Raw genomic sequence first — 16,067 nt, 5'->3', positions numbered from 1 at the left:
ATTAGGCGAAGTACATGTATGCGTGATTACGTTTTATGCATACTATTCATTCCGAGGATTTCCTTCTTATTCCAACTGGTTTCATCGATAAAATGTAAATTGAGTTTTATTCAATACTACCATTCCTTCCCAAGAATATCAGCATTCGCTTGATATTTTCAGATACAGTGTCTTTTAATACCAGAATTGTTTTCTGTAACCTGCATCTATTAAAAGTGTATAATGCAAAAAGACGCATTATTGAAAACTTTCACGGGTAGAGGATTAACTCCACGCATTGTTTTACTGGAGTTAGGTAGTGGCATACTTCTGAAAAGAGTACTAGCATCTTGCCCTTCCCCATTTTGTGATGCTGGTCACCGTGATATTCTTAGTTTTTAGGTCTTTTTTGGCCATTTTCATCAGAATGTATGAAAACGCTGCCCACTCTCCTGAAAGAAAAATCCTGACTACGACGATGGGTATCATGAGAGTGGGAGTTGGGTATAGGAGAGGAGAAAGTTGAAGAGTGGAGGAGAGGATTGATGGAGGAGAGGATTGATGGAGGGGAGAAGAGGGGCGGTAGGGGGGAGAGACTGAGAAGGAGGAGAAATGGACGCTTCGTTTGCGCTTTGTCTAAATGGAAATATTATGGACTTCGTTTATTCAATTAAAAGCCTGATAAAAGAGATGCGGACACGTACTCATGTACTGAATCCTATTTACTTATGTCTACGTCGTAGAGGGATAATTTCATTTGGATTTTTTTGTCATTTCCCCAATAGCTTGCCTACTTTAACAGAACTGATACAGTAAAATCATCGATATCATTGTCTAATCAGATTCGTTTGTCTTTGTACTTTGTGTTCCTGTTGGCGCACTGTTAATCTGTCCTTCAGGTTTTACCAGCGAAGCTGCATTCGCATCCTCGGGTGACACCTTAAAATGCCTCTTACTGACCAATGCAGCGATGGTATACAGATACGGATTGAGGGATGAGTTAATAGGCATAATCAATACCACAGTCCATGTGTACATTTGCAGCGGAATCACTGCAGCACCGGTTTGCGAGAGGATCCCCATCAAAATAATCGGCATCCAACACACGAAGTCCGTACCAACTATGATAGCCATACGAACAGCAAGCTTCAATTCTTCGTCTCTTTTCCTTCTCCGAACTTTCTTAGCTGAAACTTTTAAACTTACAAATACCGCTATGTAACAGCATAAAATGACGACGAAACACAACGAGTTGATACCGAGAAATATGATGATGGAGAAATACCAGGCTGGTTTGGATTCTTCAGCAACTGGAAGATCCAATTCCAAGTCACTAAGGGGATTGCCGATTCCTCCTTCTTTGATTGTGTAACTGGCAGGACGCGTTATGAGCGGTAGACCAACGCAAACATCAGATAGATCGTATAGATCGGATTCAGGTCCCGCGAGAATTACGGGCACTATACTTATAACAAAAGCCACTCCCCAAAGTCCTCCGCCGATAGCTTTGGCAGACATGATGGTAAGCCGAGCCGAACTAAATGGAAACACAACACTAAGGAAGCGATCAAAGCTGATCAAGGTGAGAAAGAATACCGAAGCTTCACTGGATAAAAGTGACAGAAATCCAGCAAATTTGCATATTCTACCAGCTCTCCATTTATCTGAATGTATAAAGTAATCCTCACCGAAGTATGCATCCGCGCTTGCTAAAATTACCATATAAATACCCATGAGAAAATCGGATACCGCTAAATTGGTTATTAAGAACGACTGTACTGCCTGTGTAGTACTCCTTGCAGATTTTTGTTTCAACCGCCAAATGATCACGAAGAAGTTCCCTAATAATGCACTAATACCAAGGACCCACATACATATACGAAGGCCTGTGTTCTGCATCAAACTACACACACATAAACAAAGGTGGTTGTGGCTCTAGTGATATACAATCTGGTAGATCGCTGAAGTGACAACATAGTCTGTGATCATCCACATATCTGAAACAGAAAAAGATACAATAATACAAAGTCAAGTATAGTATAAGTTTGATGACTATAAAACAAACAAAAAAGACCTTTTGACATAGATATGACCCTACTGTTTTGTTATGCCACACAAAGATCATGATGTGAACATCAATATAATCGCTATGTGTTATGACCTTTTCAATATTACTTAATCCACCAATTGGCAACTGCCGTAAGCATTGATTTCAAATTAGTATTTAAACTTTGATATTTCATACCGGCTGCGATGGTATATCCATATTTAAACCGATTAAGATACTGTGCCTTTGTAGAGCTGTGACCGAAAAGTTTGCGAACGTGTCTTAGACCACCGTGATAAGTTCTTTTAGCAATTATGTGGAATGTTCGTAGCGCACTCTAAAATCACCTCAGTTAAAACGATGATAATGCACACCGTGGAAGACATCTCGTGTATGAACCTCTCCTACCACTGGCATGGGTCTTACTCTTACTTTAAATTGTATCTCCTGTATGATCTCACACCCTATGCTAAATCGATAACAAATGAGATACTTACAGTATCTGCAAACTTGTCAGACCAGTAAAGCCATTCTTATCCACTTCAATCGGCTCATCACTTTCATCCTCGGTGACCAGGACACTGAAAGGAATAAATTTCGGTAATTATTGTTATCCCATCGAGCATAAGTTATTTATACTGAATAATATGAAACATGACCAATGGTTGCTTTTCTACTTTTTTATAACATTTTAAACATACTTACAGGGTCTGTAATTTCCCAAGTCCGTTAAATCCACCATTTCGTATTCGCTGTATTGGTACTGACCACAAAAAGCTGAAAGATGGATGATATTTGACGGAACAGCAAGTTTAAACATTTAATAAACCCTAGAACTACTGGGCCATATTTTGTAACATGGACTACGAAGGAGGAGATGAGGGTTGCAAACGTTATATACCATTGTATTTGATACTAATGTATAGCTATGGGTCCACTCTATTCAGTGATACCAAAATAAGTATATTGCGCCAATAAAGTATCCTTACACTTGGAAAAATAATCACAATTTCCAAACTGAATAATATTGGAGTAAATTTGTTTTTGTAATAGATGCACTATCTAATCCTGCACATTATGACACCACATTGATTCCAATGTGACTTCAAGAAGTAAAGTTACAAGCATTTGATTAGACGAAGGTCCAGTTTCAAAAGTGACAAACTGGCCTATTCAAAATTCCACAGACCACAAATCTGGTTTGAGAGTGGTTAATGGCTAACTTGTGCGTTTGGCTTTGATTTAAAACAAAAGGAACAAAAGAAAACTGAAACAAAAGTACTGACAAATAAAATGAAAGTTATGAAAAGTACAGCGAAGTAAAAACTGAAATAAAAACTGCGTTAAATAAGGCTTCATTGAAGAAACTGTGTTGTCTCTTTGTTGCGCTTGTCGGAATCTTTTTGCGCCTTGTATATAGACCAGTTTGTCACTTTTAAAACTGGACCTTCGTCTATTCAGTTGCTTGTAACTTTACTTCTTGAGGTCACATTGGATTCAATGTGGTGTCATAATTAGATAGTGCAGGATTAGTGCATCTATTAAAAAAACAAATTCACCCAAATATTGTTCAGTTTTGAAATTGTGATTATTTATCCAAGTGTAAGGATACTTTATTGGCGCAGTATACAACCATTCCCCATATAATATCGCTATGACGTCATAATGTGAGGGCCCCCTTGCAAAATTGTTTAAATTGGGACATTCTGGCTGTGTACATAAGTACATAGGTAAACTTGATTTTTGGCTAAAAATGCTACGGCCATGCGATTTTCACCAAATTTTCTCCTAAATATAAAAGGAAATGACTTGGCTATTTCAAAGAAACTAACAAGTAAAAAGTCAATATCATTTATAATAATTTTACAAGAGCGAAATGAAAATCACGTATTTTACTGTAGAAACCTATGGCGAGTCTCACCAACCAATCTATGGTCATTTTGATGGAGGGTCCTACCCCGGTAAGGAGTGGTAAACATTTTATCACTAAAACATGCAAGATGAGCGCAAAAGATGGATCTAAGTTTAGCTTAAGTCATTTGGGCGTAAAGACGCGCATTTGTTTTTATGACAGATGAAAAACCTTAGGGTTGGTACAACATCTCGTTCCCCTTCGTAGTTCTAGGGTTAATCAAAGCTACATTTTCTATGGAATCTATAAAAAGTAATCGATTACATCGTTGGTATTGGTTAAATAAGTTTAATACGACAAATTACTAAAAAATAATTTCCAACCAAATTTACTGGCCAGTGTACTGGGGTGTACAAAACTTCAACACTTCCGTATGGTGTGATAATTTGAGTTGAAAAATGCAAACTTACAGCCCATCTAGAATGGTCAATTCTTCAAATATATTGCTTCCAATCTGAGAGATTCCATTTTTGGACAAGTCTCTGGGGAAAGAAATCAAAACATTTTTACAAATTGATTGGTTTGAAAATTCAGATTTCGGTCGTATAATTATGAAGTTGACTTTGTCATCAGAGTAGTTTAGAACTAGATTATGTGTAAGACGATGATGCTTTCTATCACCAGCCCTAATCAACCTGTGCCTGAAGTTTATGGTGAAAGACTTAAAAAGAATGTCAGGATGGCCAATGTCCAATTAAAGAAATCCGCTATGCTGACGACACATACCGGGAGCTTTTTAGATGGTGCATTTGACAAGCTTCAGATCGGCATAGATGAGTTGGATAGAGCATGCAAGAAGTAGAAAATGACGATAAATACAGCCAAATGCAAACTAATGGCAGAGGACTAAAACGCAATCTGGTTAAACCACAATCTACAATACACTTTCCTGTCCTAGTCTCTCGCAGCACTTTCCTATATGAATTGTCTCCGCGCCATAACGGGTGTATCACTGATGGATAAGATGAGACACGAGGAGATACGAAACCAGCTTAACATTACAACGACTATTACATATGCTGTTTCAACACGTTGTCGTAAATAGTTTGGCTATGTCTTAAGAATGACTAACAACAGACTATCCCACCAAGTATACAACTGACTTAAATAAATAAAGGGCCATCTGGTACTGCGTTGTAGGGACCAGGTCCGGCTCACATAAAAAACATATCCCACCTCCAATTCTTGCCAAATTACCAAAGCGATGTCAATACATACGATTTCAAAACAACAAAAAGGCAAATAAGACCTTTGTAAAACTTCAACCCCATTATCAAACAATACAGATACATTTTCCATTAATTTATTGTTAGGATACAACAAAATACTGTCCAATTTTGTTTTTGATGTACAATTTCTGCAAGTATAAAGCCATATAGTACGCATTCAACAAATGTGTGCCCAACACGAATTTTGAGCCATTTAACAGATATTATTTGTACCGCTGTAAGAATTTTCGTTGAAAAGAACTCGTTCGGCTTCTTTTCTGCTTCCACAGTGCCAGTGACATAAAACCTAGACTCGAAGGCACCTCCGTTTCAGGCTTAAACTAAATCCACATTCCAACAAATTTGACCTGGAATGTTTTTGGAGTCATGCTTGCTACGAGTGTCAATATTGTACTATCTTCTGTAACTGCATTACCAACAACAGACAGGCATGGAGATGACCTTTACATGAGATGGACAGGGAGCATCAGGTTTTGAGCTCATACGTCAGGTAAGTATGGTATTGAAGTTGCACTTTTAAGTTACCAATTTATAAATAACATAAAATTAACTTACAACCATGTTAAATTTGCAAGTCCGTCAAAGGCACGCTGGCGAATGGCTGATATGTTATTCTGAATTAAAGATCTGGAAAAGGAAAAGAAAAAGAAGTCTCATGATTGATCAAATTTTCGTGTGGTGAGAGTTGTGTGTTTATTATTGGGACGTAAGCTGTGTTTTACTTAATTAATGTCTACGTACGTGATTTTACATGTATCATTGTAGGGGTGGGGTATGTTTCTATGTAGTACGTTTCGACAAGTTTGATATGATATGATATTATTATGATAAGCACTTTTATGCCGACTTCTCTGTTTCAGGAACACCGTTTAATATTTGACCGCAAAAATGAACTGATACTATAAATGAAGCAGCATAAACCGGGTAGTCAACATGTGGCATATTACAAATCCACCGGGGGGGGGGGCACTTCATTTTGAAATGGATATAGGTGTAGGGCTGGCACTTTCGCACTCAGGGGCATTCGGTGAGAGCAAAATTTAAAAAATATGGGGTCATTGGGTGAGAGCATGATTTTTGGCATTCGGTGAGAGCAAAATGTAAAAATATGGGGTCATTGGGTGAGAACATGACCTTTTTTAAATGGAATCTTTGGGTGAGAACCAAAACAGCGCCACAGAAACCTCGAAAATCGAATTTCTAGTTCTAAATGGCTTCAAATTTCATTGTTTTTTCACAATACAGTAAGTAACAAAATCAGTGATAAATGAAAGTTGCTGTTCAAATTGAACTTGTAAGGGTCTTTGGGTGACAATGGAAAAAATAAGGGTCTTCGGGTGACAGAGCATGTGTTCGTAAAAATATGGGGTCTTTGGGTGACAGCGATGCTGAAAAAGGGGGTCTTAACAGCCCTACATATGCGTCACCTCCAAAATTGGAGTGCCCCCCCCCCCCGGGACAAATCCATCGCGTACCAAGAGGTAATTTACTAGCTAACACCGCACGTTCTAAACCCATATCACAGGCGCCATGATCTATAGATCTCATGGCATCGCGGTTGAGATACCGATACCAAACCTTGCCAGCCACCAAAGATCTTTCTTGCTAATTTTACAGCACGCATTATATGGAATGTTCTTCCTGCGCATAATATATCGGATCACGAGCTTGCATCAGCAAGGAGGTTAGTCGCTTTCCAGGCGGTCACTTGTCAGCAGCCTCTACAACATGATTGTTTCTTGCTGTTAAGATGTGCCGTGACATTAAGAGGGTACTACACCCCTGCCCAATTTTGTGCCTATTTTCGCATTTTTTCAAAAATTATAGCGCATTGGTGACAAGTAAGATATGTATATTATAGGGGCAAGGACTACAATTACTGAACTGGACATTTTATTTCAACACAGACAACAGTTGTGGAGTTCAGTCAAAAATGAGAGAAATCAATATTTGATCAATAAATCAATAACTACTTGCCTTGAGTTGCTGGCTTTTCAGTGCAGTAGTTGTAGTCCTTGCCCCTATAATATACATATCTTACTTGTCACCAATGCGCTATAATTTTTGAGGATAATGCAATAATAGGCACAAAATTGGCTAGGGGTCCGGGTGTAGTACCCCCTTAAGCCAAGAAAGTAAAGGAAAACAATATTCACAATACGTACAATGATCTTAGTCGTGGCACTTCCTTGAATGTACCCGATTCTAGCGTTTGGACATTTCCACCTGTAAGTTCTCTGAAAAAGATGGAAAGGAAATAGATTAATATTTGGTTTGTGCTGATAACATCAGCTTTAATTTGACCTGTCTTAATTTTTAAAGGATTGTTCCTGCGCGCCGAGCTTTTGCCTCCTCCCAGTTCCATTTTATTTCTAACTACCAATACAAACCTTTTCTGTACAATTAAATATTAATATGTAATTTGAAGACAATTGGTCATTCATAATCCGAAAAGGCTCAAAAGATTATTTCCATACCACTTTTGAGTTGTTTACCGACAGAAAACAGGTTAACATGGCCGGTGTCTTTCCAAAAATGCCGAAGTAGTTTCAATCAATATTCCATAATTGGAGATTTGGGACTATATAGGAGAATAAAAAAAAGCTGACTTTAAACTTAACTATGAGTAGTTTGTTCTTGACAGCCAGCCAGCCTGTCAGTCAATTGTTAAGGGTTGATCGAACTTTGGTGCAAGTTCCATGGTGCAAGCATGAAGGTATTCTCATTCTCAACATCCATGGTGCAAGTCAGGCATGATCACTAACTTGTTTATGAGTGTTCGATAATAATCGCATATCACGTTGGATCGATATTGATCACTGATTCATCAGTACGTCATATCGCGTTGTATTTTGTGACACGAACTATGAATATATTACATTTTTATATTACAATAATGTCATATACTGTCAGAATTTACATGTATTCGGTAACAATTTATCGCTATATATATCCAGTGACACTAAAATAAGTACAAACATGCCCTGTCGCTATGATGTCATAATGTTAGCACGCCCTCGCAAAATTGGTAAATTCTGGCAGTGTTCAAAACTATAAGCAAAATTTATTTTCAACTAAAAGCCGCACGAACTTGGAATTTCACCGGATGTTCTGCTAGATAGGAGTGAACATTACTCTTTTAACCTATATTCCTGTATAGACTGGTTCTATTTTGGAAATATCGCATTCCTCGCTGCAAGCTTGCGTAAAAGTTGGCAACGAGCTTATTTTTGTTAATTTTGGTATGCTGAACTCGAATCTGTTGTCGACCAAGCAATATTTTGAGACCGTGAGCCTCAAAAATATCACCAAATAACCTTACAGGATCGTACAGGCGGCAAAAACTATTTGCATTCCTAAAACACTTTCAAACATGTCAAATTATGCGTCTGGCCCTAAAGGATCCCAGAAAGGTGATGTTTATGCGTGTACGACATATCGTTAAGAAGTTGTGGGGCACAAAAGGTCTCAGGTCGATTTGCTTGTTGTGTATGGGTCAAAAGTCAAAGTTCCTCCAATTTTCGTAAAAATTGAGGCAAATTGTTCGCCTACCGCAGAGGTTTCAGAAAATGAATAGTTTGCATTATCTGCGATGTCTAGTTAGCATGTTACATAGCAAAAAGTCAACAGATATGTAGGATTACATACCCAGCAAACACAAAACGTTTTCGACATCATTCGCAAAAGGTTATAAAGGTTGTCAGAAAACGTTTAAATGTCGGTTTATATAAAGGGTACATTAATGGTATAAAACGTTTTCATAACAATAAATAACATCTGTTGGTAATTTATTGCACAACAAACACAACTGTTTTACAGAAAACATTTAAATGTCGGGTTATATAAAGGGTATAAAACGTTTTAAATACATTCCAAAAACATTTTTGAAAACTTGGTACAAATCATTCTAAACAGAATGTTATTTTGGGGTTGAAAAAATGTTTTGCAAAAAATTTTTTCCCAAAATATTTACAATAAAATGTTTTCACGACCTTTATATAACCCGACATTTAAATGTTATTAAAACGTTTTGTAAAAAACATGTTAAGAACATTTCTGTGTTTGCTGGGTGCAAATATTTTAACATAATGTTATTTAAGTGTTGACAAAATATTTGGCCAAAAATGTTTGCAAAAATAGTTTTTAATGACATTTCGAAAACATTTTAAAAACATTGTTGTAGTGTGTTTTCATACAAAACGTTTTAAAATGATTTCATGACCTTTATATAACCCGACATTTTAATGTTATTAAAACGTTTTTACCTAAACCAAAACCCAAAATATAACTTATTTAAAACTTTTTAAAAACGTTTTTGTGTTTGTTTGGGTAGGATTCAATGAAATTTGTATTTATTTATCATCTATCGTCTGAACTTGGCATCGCAGGTTGTAAAAACTATTGTTTTCCTGAATCCCTTGAAATTGAGAAACAGTTTGCATCCATTTTTACGAAAATCGGAGCAACTTTAATTTTTCACCCCTGTATAACATGCAAATTGACCTTGGCCCTGTTGAGCATCATAACTTGGTAACTATATGTCCTACGCGCAAATATTATATATTTTTAGTGAATTTGGAGCATGTTTAATTTTTGCCCCATGTGAGCATGTAGGGTTTGGGGCCCTTTTAGGGTCACAGGGTTCCAATAGCTTGGCAGGTAAAATTTTGCATTCAGCATACCCGAATTAACCAAAATAGTTTGGTTACCAGCTTTTACGCGGACTTGCCGCTTGATGCTTAAATAAGCATATACATGTATTTCCAAAATAGAACCAGTCCAGTAGTTTTTGACTTTGATAACCGGCCCTATTCCTGAAGACAAAGGATAAGGTAGGTTTTGTCCGGGAGTTTGGGTGATATACGTACAATGTGTGAGCAACTCCAGGTAAAGATTGCATTGTGGCTGTATTCCATCCAACCCCACATTGGATGTGTAATTCCGTGGATTCATAATATGCACATGTGCACCCTGCAGGACAGCGCTTTGAATCTATGAGCAAGGGAGAAAGAAAACATGCAAAATGAAAATAAACACGGAAAGGAAATAACAAGAAAAGTTAAATTTGATAAAAACAGAAGGAAGAAGATATTGTTGAAGGAAAGGAGAATAGAAAGAAGAAGACGAAAGGGAGAAAGAGGAGGAAGACGAAGAACAAAGAGTGAGAGAAAAGAGACAAGATAACTCGTAGAAAGACACAACTAGGTTCGATATGAAATTACTGAAAGGACTGAAAAGTGCAAGCTGATCATTCATATATAACCGCGCTAGTGTTTTAAAACTGAAGTGACAAGCCCTTTCTAGCACTACCAATTTCACCCAGTGGCGCGGCTCGATGGCGTAGCCAATGGGGGAAGACAAACGTTGCCCCTCTGACCCCCTCTGAAAAATCCTGGCTACGCTACTGCCTTCATCAAAGAAATAGGTCTTACCGCATTCAATTTCATCATCACCAGTTGGACAATCAATGCTTCCGTCACACACAATCTCATATGGCACACACATCCGGGGATCTGATGGATTGACCGATTCATCACAAAGGTATGAGCCAGGGCATGTGATATTGGCTGATGAAAAAGGGTGAAAAAAATTTATGTCAATTGATGTAATAAGCATAATGGCAGTTCCAATGATATTGATGATCAGTATAAAATTTAATCATAGATGCAGTTGAATTATGTCACATAGATTTGTCATCTTAGTAGGCTTACGGTCGAATCCGACAAGCATCATGAGCGTATTATTGACAGTGTTAAATGTAAAATGTATCCAAACTCATTCAAATGTTCCTCTATGCACACCGACATCGCCTGGCTAATAATTATTTGGTGCAGCAGAGACATTAAAATGAATACACGGGATCGATACACGTGAATTGCTATGCACGATTTTGATATCAGGCGAAAATCTTCGGATACTGGGTTAGAAAATGATGAATATCTCCCGTAAATGAATTTTCTCAAGAAACCAGATGTGGTCTCATACACTTGAAAATACGTGTTGAACAGATATGATAGTCGTTAGCGTGCGCTTTGAAAATTGGCCGTGCGCTTTGAACTCAAAATTTGACCAAAACTCTAATTTTATATTGCGTTGGTCCTGTATGGACTACAGCGCGCAGCAGGCTATAGCGGCACTCACTCAAGTGGAGACAGTATAACCATTGACCGCAATGTCGTATAAAAGCTTACTCACACATCGAGAAATCAATTACCCCTTCTATTGTCAGTAGCCTTAGTCAGGTCACTTCGCTAATTATACATCTCATAAAGTCCGAATAAAATAGCCATGGGTGGCTGTGGATTCATCCTACCATAGCGATTTCTACCGTGAAGATATCGGGGCGATGTCACTGTGCCATGTGCAAAATATCAACATATCAAAATAACATGTGTCTACGTGTTAAAAAGGAAGAAAATATCAGAAAAACTACGAAATTGCTTACCACAATTTTGCTCATCTTGCAAATTGAAACAATCATTAAAGCCATCACATGCTGCGGTACGATCAACACATAGCCCAGTTCCACAATCAATATGATCTTCGTCGCAAATAGTATCTGTATGACGCCAAAATGAACACAAACATAGGAGAACAATGAAAAACTAGAAGGCTATATATTTGTACACAAATACGGCAGCGGCTATACCCGCATGTTATCGGTGTACCCAAACTTACAGTCCTTATTTTGCTGAGGACTTAAAATAAAGAAATTGTAAAAAGTCGCCCAATTGGGCAGAAAATGTGTAAAAAGTGAAAGTTCAAGTCACCAGCTTTAATTGAATGTAGGTTGCACTGTCGTAGCACTTAAAATAAAGACATTGCAAAAAAGTCCCCTCCCAGAGGAGTCGTCTCTCTTACTCTCCATAGGTTGCTGTTGTCAGTCTCTCTTACTCACAGTGAGGCTATGCAATATGATTAGGGGGAAACTATTCCAGAGGTAGTATGTAAATTAAATGGAACAGCCACTTCAGAGGGAGTTTGTAAATTAAACGGAACCGCCTTTGTAGGGCCATTTCAGAGGGAGTATGTAAATTAAATGGAACAGCCAATGGGTATGTAATTTAACTGGAACAGCCTTAACGCTTCACGCTGGTATTTCCAATCATGATATAATACGATCTGTCTGTTTAGTCCTACGTGTGTACGGTGGATGGGTGTGTGGGTGTTAGTAACAATATATTTCTCAGGTGCAATCTGTGTACAGACTCTGAGCCCTGAAGCTGCTATATTTGATGAGAAACGACCGGCCTTTGTTTTAACATTTGGGGCCCTGGGGCCCATAGTATTTGACTTATGAGGCTCATGAACATAATATTGAAGTATAATTCTCAGGTGCTCTCAGTAGACTCAAGCTGGGCACTGTAGCTGCTTTATTTACTAAGTAACGGCCGGCCCTATGTTTTAGCATTTAGGGCCCTGGGCCCATATATGTGACATATTGGGCTCATATGTACATATAACAATATAATTCTCATCAGGTGCAATCTGTGTACAGACTCTGAGCCCTGATGAAGCTGCTTTATTTGATGAGAAACGGCCGGCCCTCTGTTTTAACATTTGGGTCTCTGGGGCCCATAATATTTTACATATGGGGCTCATGTACATATGTTGAAGTATAATTCTCAAGTGCTATCAGGACATTGTAGCTGCTTTATTTACTGAGTAACGGCCGGCCCTATGTTTTAGCGTTTGAGGCCCTTGGGCCCATATTATGTGACATATGGGAGTTACATATACATAATGACAATATAATACTAAAGACCTATCTGCTTACCAAATCTGAACCCTGTAGCTACTTTATTTGCTGAGAAACGGCCGGCCCTTTGTTTTAACATTTGGGACCCTGGGGCCCCTAGCCTTGTACATCTGGGGCCAAAATGGGCAAAAGGCACATCTACAACTTAGGGCCCATACATATGCCACTTATGAGCCCTAGTGTACTTTAAGAGCTAGGCTTGTCAATCTGTTGCACCATATTTTAACATTTGGGCCCTTGGGGCCCACAATATATAACATATGGGGCTCTTGTATATTTGTAAATATAGAGTACCCCAAGGGTTATCAGTGTAGCAACTCAGGGCCCTAAGGCTACTTCAGTTGATGAGAAACGGTGTGCTTTGTATTTTCACATTTGGGCCCCTGGGGCCCGTGACCTTTGACCTCTGGGGCCAAGATGGGCAAAAGGCACTTCTATGGGGTAGGGCCCATAAGTGTACCACATATGGGCTCCAAGGCCTTTGTAGTTTTATCGTTAGCCTTGACAGAATGATATGTTTGATGGAGGAGGAGGAGGAGGAGGAGGAGGAGAAGAAACCACAGGATGGCAATATACCCGTCCATGCTTCGCATGCGGGTATAATAAATTACCAAGAACGAAAGGAACGGAACCGAATGAAGAACAGATAAGGAAAACCAAAAGAAACACTGAAAATCGTGTTAGTGAATAGCTATAGCTACACCAAAATAAATTACAATTTCACACCCATTGCTGCCCCAGCTGTTGTTTCCCCATTTTTGTTTGTTTTGTTTCATTTGTTTCATATTTACTCACCATTGTTACCACTCATATTTATTTCAGACAAAATCATGTCAAAACCACGGCGAGTCCCCGTTCTGTCGGTATTAAACTGAATCCACAATTTGGCCTGCATGGATACAAGTCGTCTCAATTTGACAATCCCAGTTAGATCAGCAATACGCGAAGCTTTATCTGTCGAATATTCCCCGTATCCTATGATCACACGGTCATAACCTCGTTCTAATTCAAAGTCCATGATGTCCACCCTTATTGCGAAGCCGACGTGGGATGTCACCCGCCAGATACATGCGATATCATTGCGATAGTTTTGGGGATAATTGTTTGATTGCAGCTCGTACTCCAGATTGCCGGGCTTTAAAGTAATATACCGCTGTCCGCAGATAACTATATGAAAAAAAGTTTGAGAAAGTTCATGAGGGTGTAAGATATAGGGACCACAACTTATACATTCCCCCTAAATACTTTTTAAATTAAATCTAAAAATATTTGATAAAATTAAACTGTTTAAAAAGGATTGGATACCCTCATTTGTGTTACCCATATGGACAAAATTATAGCGTCACACGTCATTTTGTTCAGTCACAATGGTTCATTATGTAAAAAAAAGACCGTTTTAAACAGTGTTAAAAGTTGCATCTGAGTCCATTAACTCTCAAACAATACAGTCGGCCAGATCTATTCATGTGTTTGTTAAACAAAACATGACTCAGATATGGACTAAGATGCAATTTTTAAAACGGCCTCTTTTCTCACACAATTAACCATTGTGACTGAACGCAATGATGTGTTACGCTAAAAATTAGTCCACATGTGTAAAATAAATAGGGCTATATACTTACTATTTTACAATTTTACATTTCGTAAAAGATTTTTCGATTTTTAAAAAAAAGTGTTAGAGGGGAACCTATAAATTGTGGTCCAAATATAATCTCTATATACCATAAAAAGCGCTTTTAATAACATAAAATTGTACCAAAGTCCGGCGCTTTACCAACTGAGTTAATGGAATTGAGACACAAATTTGCAGGTTTACTTGTTCGTAATGTATAAAACTATGTGTATTGATGCTCAAAACCCTTTACACTTTAGTAACCACATATGCTAACGAGTATATCGTGTTTTTACGGTATGCCAACAAATACATATCACGCGACATACGGTAAACCATTACATTGTTTTATTTCTTTAATAATAAAAAGGGCTTATTGTCTTGAACTCATATCACTATAATCAAACGAGTGTGTGTGTTTTCCAGCAAATTCACAATTATCAAAAATGGCTATACGTGAAACCCGTATAATTTCGGTATAATTTTTTTTTAATTATCTAAAATAATAATGTCTATATTTACTGCAAGCGGTTTCGTCTTTTTGTCCTGGGCACATTGGTATACCGTCACATTCCTGGTCACTATGCAGGCACACTTTACCTCTAGAGAACCCGCATGGAAAGTCGTCTTCTTCACACGTAGCTGTAAACAACAGAAATGTAAATTAAGGCGTACTAATCAACATTATAAAGCATTTTGGTGCTGGATTTCTATTTCTTAAAAAAATCAAGAGTTGGCCATACACACAAAAAATCATATTCTACACCAATTTTGATCGCGTCCAAATCCCGAAAGCGAAGTCACGACATGATCAGACAAATTGAAAAAAAATTTCAACCCCAGTGTCAAACAATATAGATACTACATTATTTATCATTTGGACAAAATACACCTCTACATTTATGGACAATATCCGCATGTCAAAGTATAGAGCCATAAAGCAGCAATTCATCAAGTGGGCGCCTCACAGCCATTTACCAAAGAATACTTGCAACATTTTGAGAAATCTTGTTGAAAAAGAACTCACCGGGCTCTTCTTCTGCTTTCAATGTTACGTAAAAACCTCTACTTGAAAGCAGCCCAGTTTCAGATGTAAACTCAATCCACATTCCAACAACTTCAACCTGGAATGTTTTTGGAGCCATATTTCCATTGAGTTTCAAAATTGTACTATCTTCTGTGACTGCGTCGCCGTATCCAAGATACAGGTTATCATATCTGATTTCTGTGTGGAAATCTTTAAACGTAAGAATGACTGTTGCATTTCCTGCAAGCAGTACAAACCAGGTACATGTGCCACGTGGATATTGGTGTGGGTAGAACGGAGAAGAAAGATTTGCAGCATCCATGCTGTCTGTCGTGAGATTTATATACTCATCGCCACAGTAATCTGTATAGTGAATTCAATTTAATGGAAAGTATCTTGTTCAAAATATTAGTTTCATTTTTATTTCGCTAAATATTATTGTAAACTTGTATTACTAAGTGGAAGATTTCGTTAGGTCACTGTAATAATAGATTTTTGTGTG

At 37.9% G+C, this 16,067-nt stretch overlaps 2 protein-coding genes across 2 annotated transcripts; both read right to left on the bottom strand.

The window, feature by feature from the left end:
* Positions 1-552: 552 nt before the first annotated feature.
* On the bottom strand, positions 553-10,686 carry LOC140154159 (G-protein coupled receptor GRL101-like). The gene is made up of 5 exons (XM_072176766.1): positions 10,545-10,686; positions 5,723-5,794; positions 4,349-4,420; positions 2,524-2,607; positions 553-1,912 (listed from the first exon to the last, which is right to left on the bottom strand). The coding sequence occupies exons 1-5, from the start codon at positions 10,670-10,672 to the stop codon at positions 814-816; spliced, it is 1,455 nt and encodes a 484-aa protein (XP_072032867.1). The 5' UTR covers positions 10,673-10,686; the 3' UTR covers positions 553-813.
* An 876-nt stretch (positions 10,687-11,562) lies between these two features.
* On the bottom strand, positions 11,563-15,690 carry LOC140154158 (enteropeptidase-like). The gene is made up of 4 exons (XM_072176765.1): positions 15,566-15,690; positions 15,061-15,180; positions 13,722-14,093; positions 11,563-11,726 (listed from the first exon to the last, which is right to left on the bottom strand). Exons 1-4 carry the CDS (start codon positions 15,681-15,683, stop codon positions 11,563-11,565), a joined length of 774 nt encoding a protein of 257 aa, XP_072032866.1. The 5' UTR covers positions 15,684-15,690.
* Positions 15,691-16,067: the final 377 nt, after the last annotated feature.

The sequence above is a fragment of the Amphiura filiformis genome, chromosome 6, assembly GCF_039555335.1.
Source record: "Amphiura filiformis chromosome 6, Afil_fr2py, whole genome shotgun sequence".
Classification (NCBI taxonomy): Eukaryota; Metazoa; Echinodermata; class Ophiuroidea; order Amphilepidida; family Amphiuridae; genus Amphiura; species Amphiura filiformis.
The sequence above is the reverse complement of the archived record's forward strand: the minus strand, read 5'-3'. Positions and strand labels throughout refer to the sequence as shown.

Bases quoted from the DNA above. Each gene is read 5' to 3' on its own strand.
- LOC140154159 (XM_072176766.1), bottom strand. From the start codon at position 10,672: ATGTGTGTGCCATATGAGATTGTGTGTGACGGAAGCATTGATTGTCCA. The intron at 5,795-10,544 runs GTCAGAGGGGCA...TTCCTTTTCCAG, and splicing joins GCCAGGATTTTTCAGAGGGG to ATCTTTAATTCAGAATAACA. The intron at 1,913-2,523 runs GTAAGTATCTCA...ATATCACTAGAG, and splicing joins CTGACAAGTTTGCAGATACT to CCACAACCACCTTTGTTTAT.
- LOC140154158 (XM_072176765.1), bottom strand. From the start codon at position 15,683: ATGGCTCCAAAAACATTCCAGGTTGAAGTTGTTGGAATGTGGATTGAG. The intron at 15,181-15,565 runs GTGAGTTCTTTT...TGTTGTTTACAG, and splicing joins GAAAGCAGAAGAAGAGCCCG to CTACGTGTGAAGAAGACGAC. The intron at 14,094-15,060 runs GTAAATATAGAC...TTTTTCATATAG, and splicing joins AAAAGACGAAACCGCTTGCA to TTATCTGCGGACAGCGGTAT.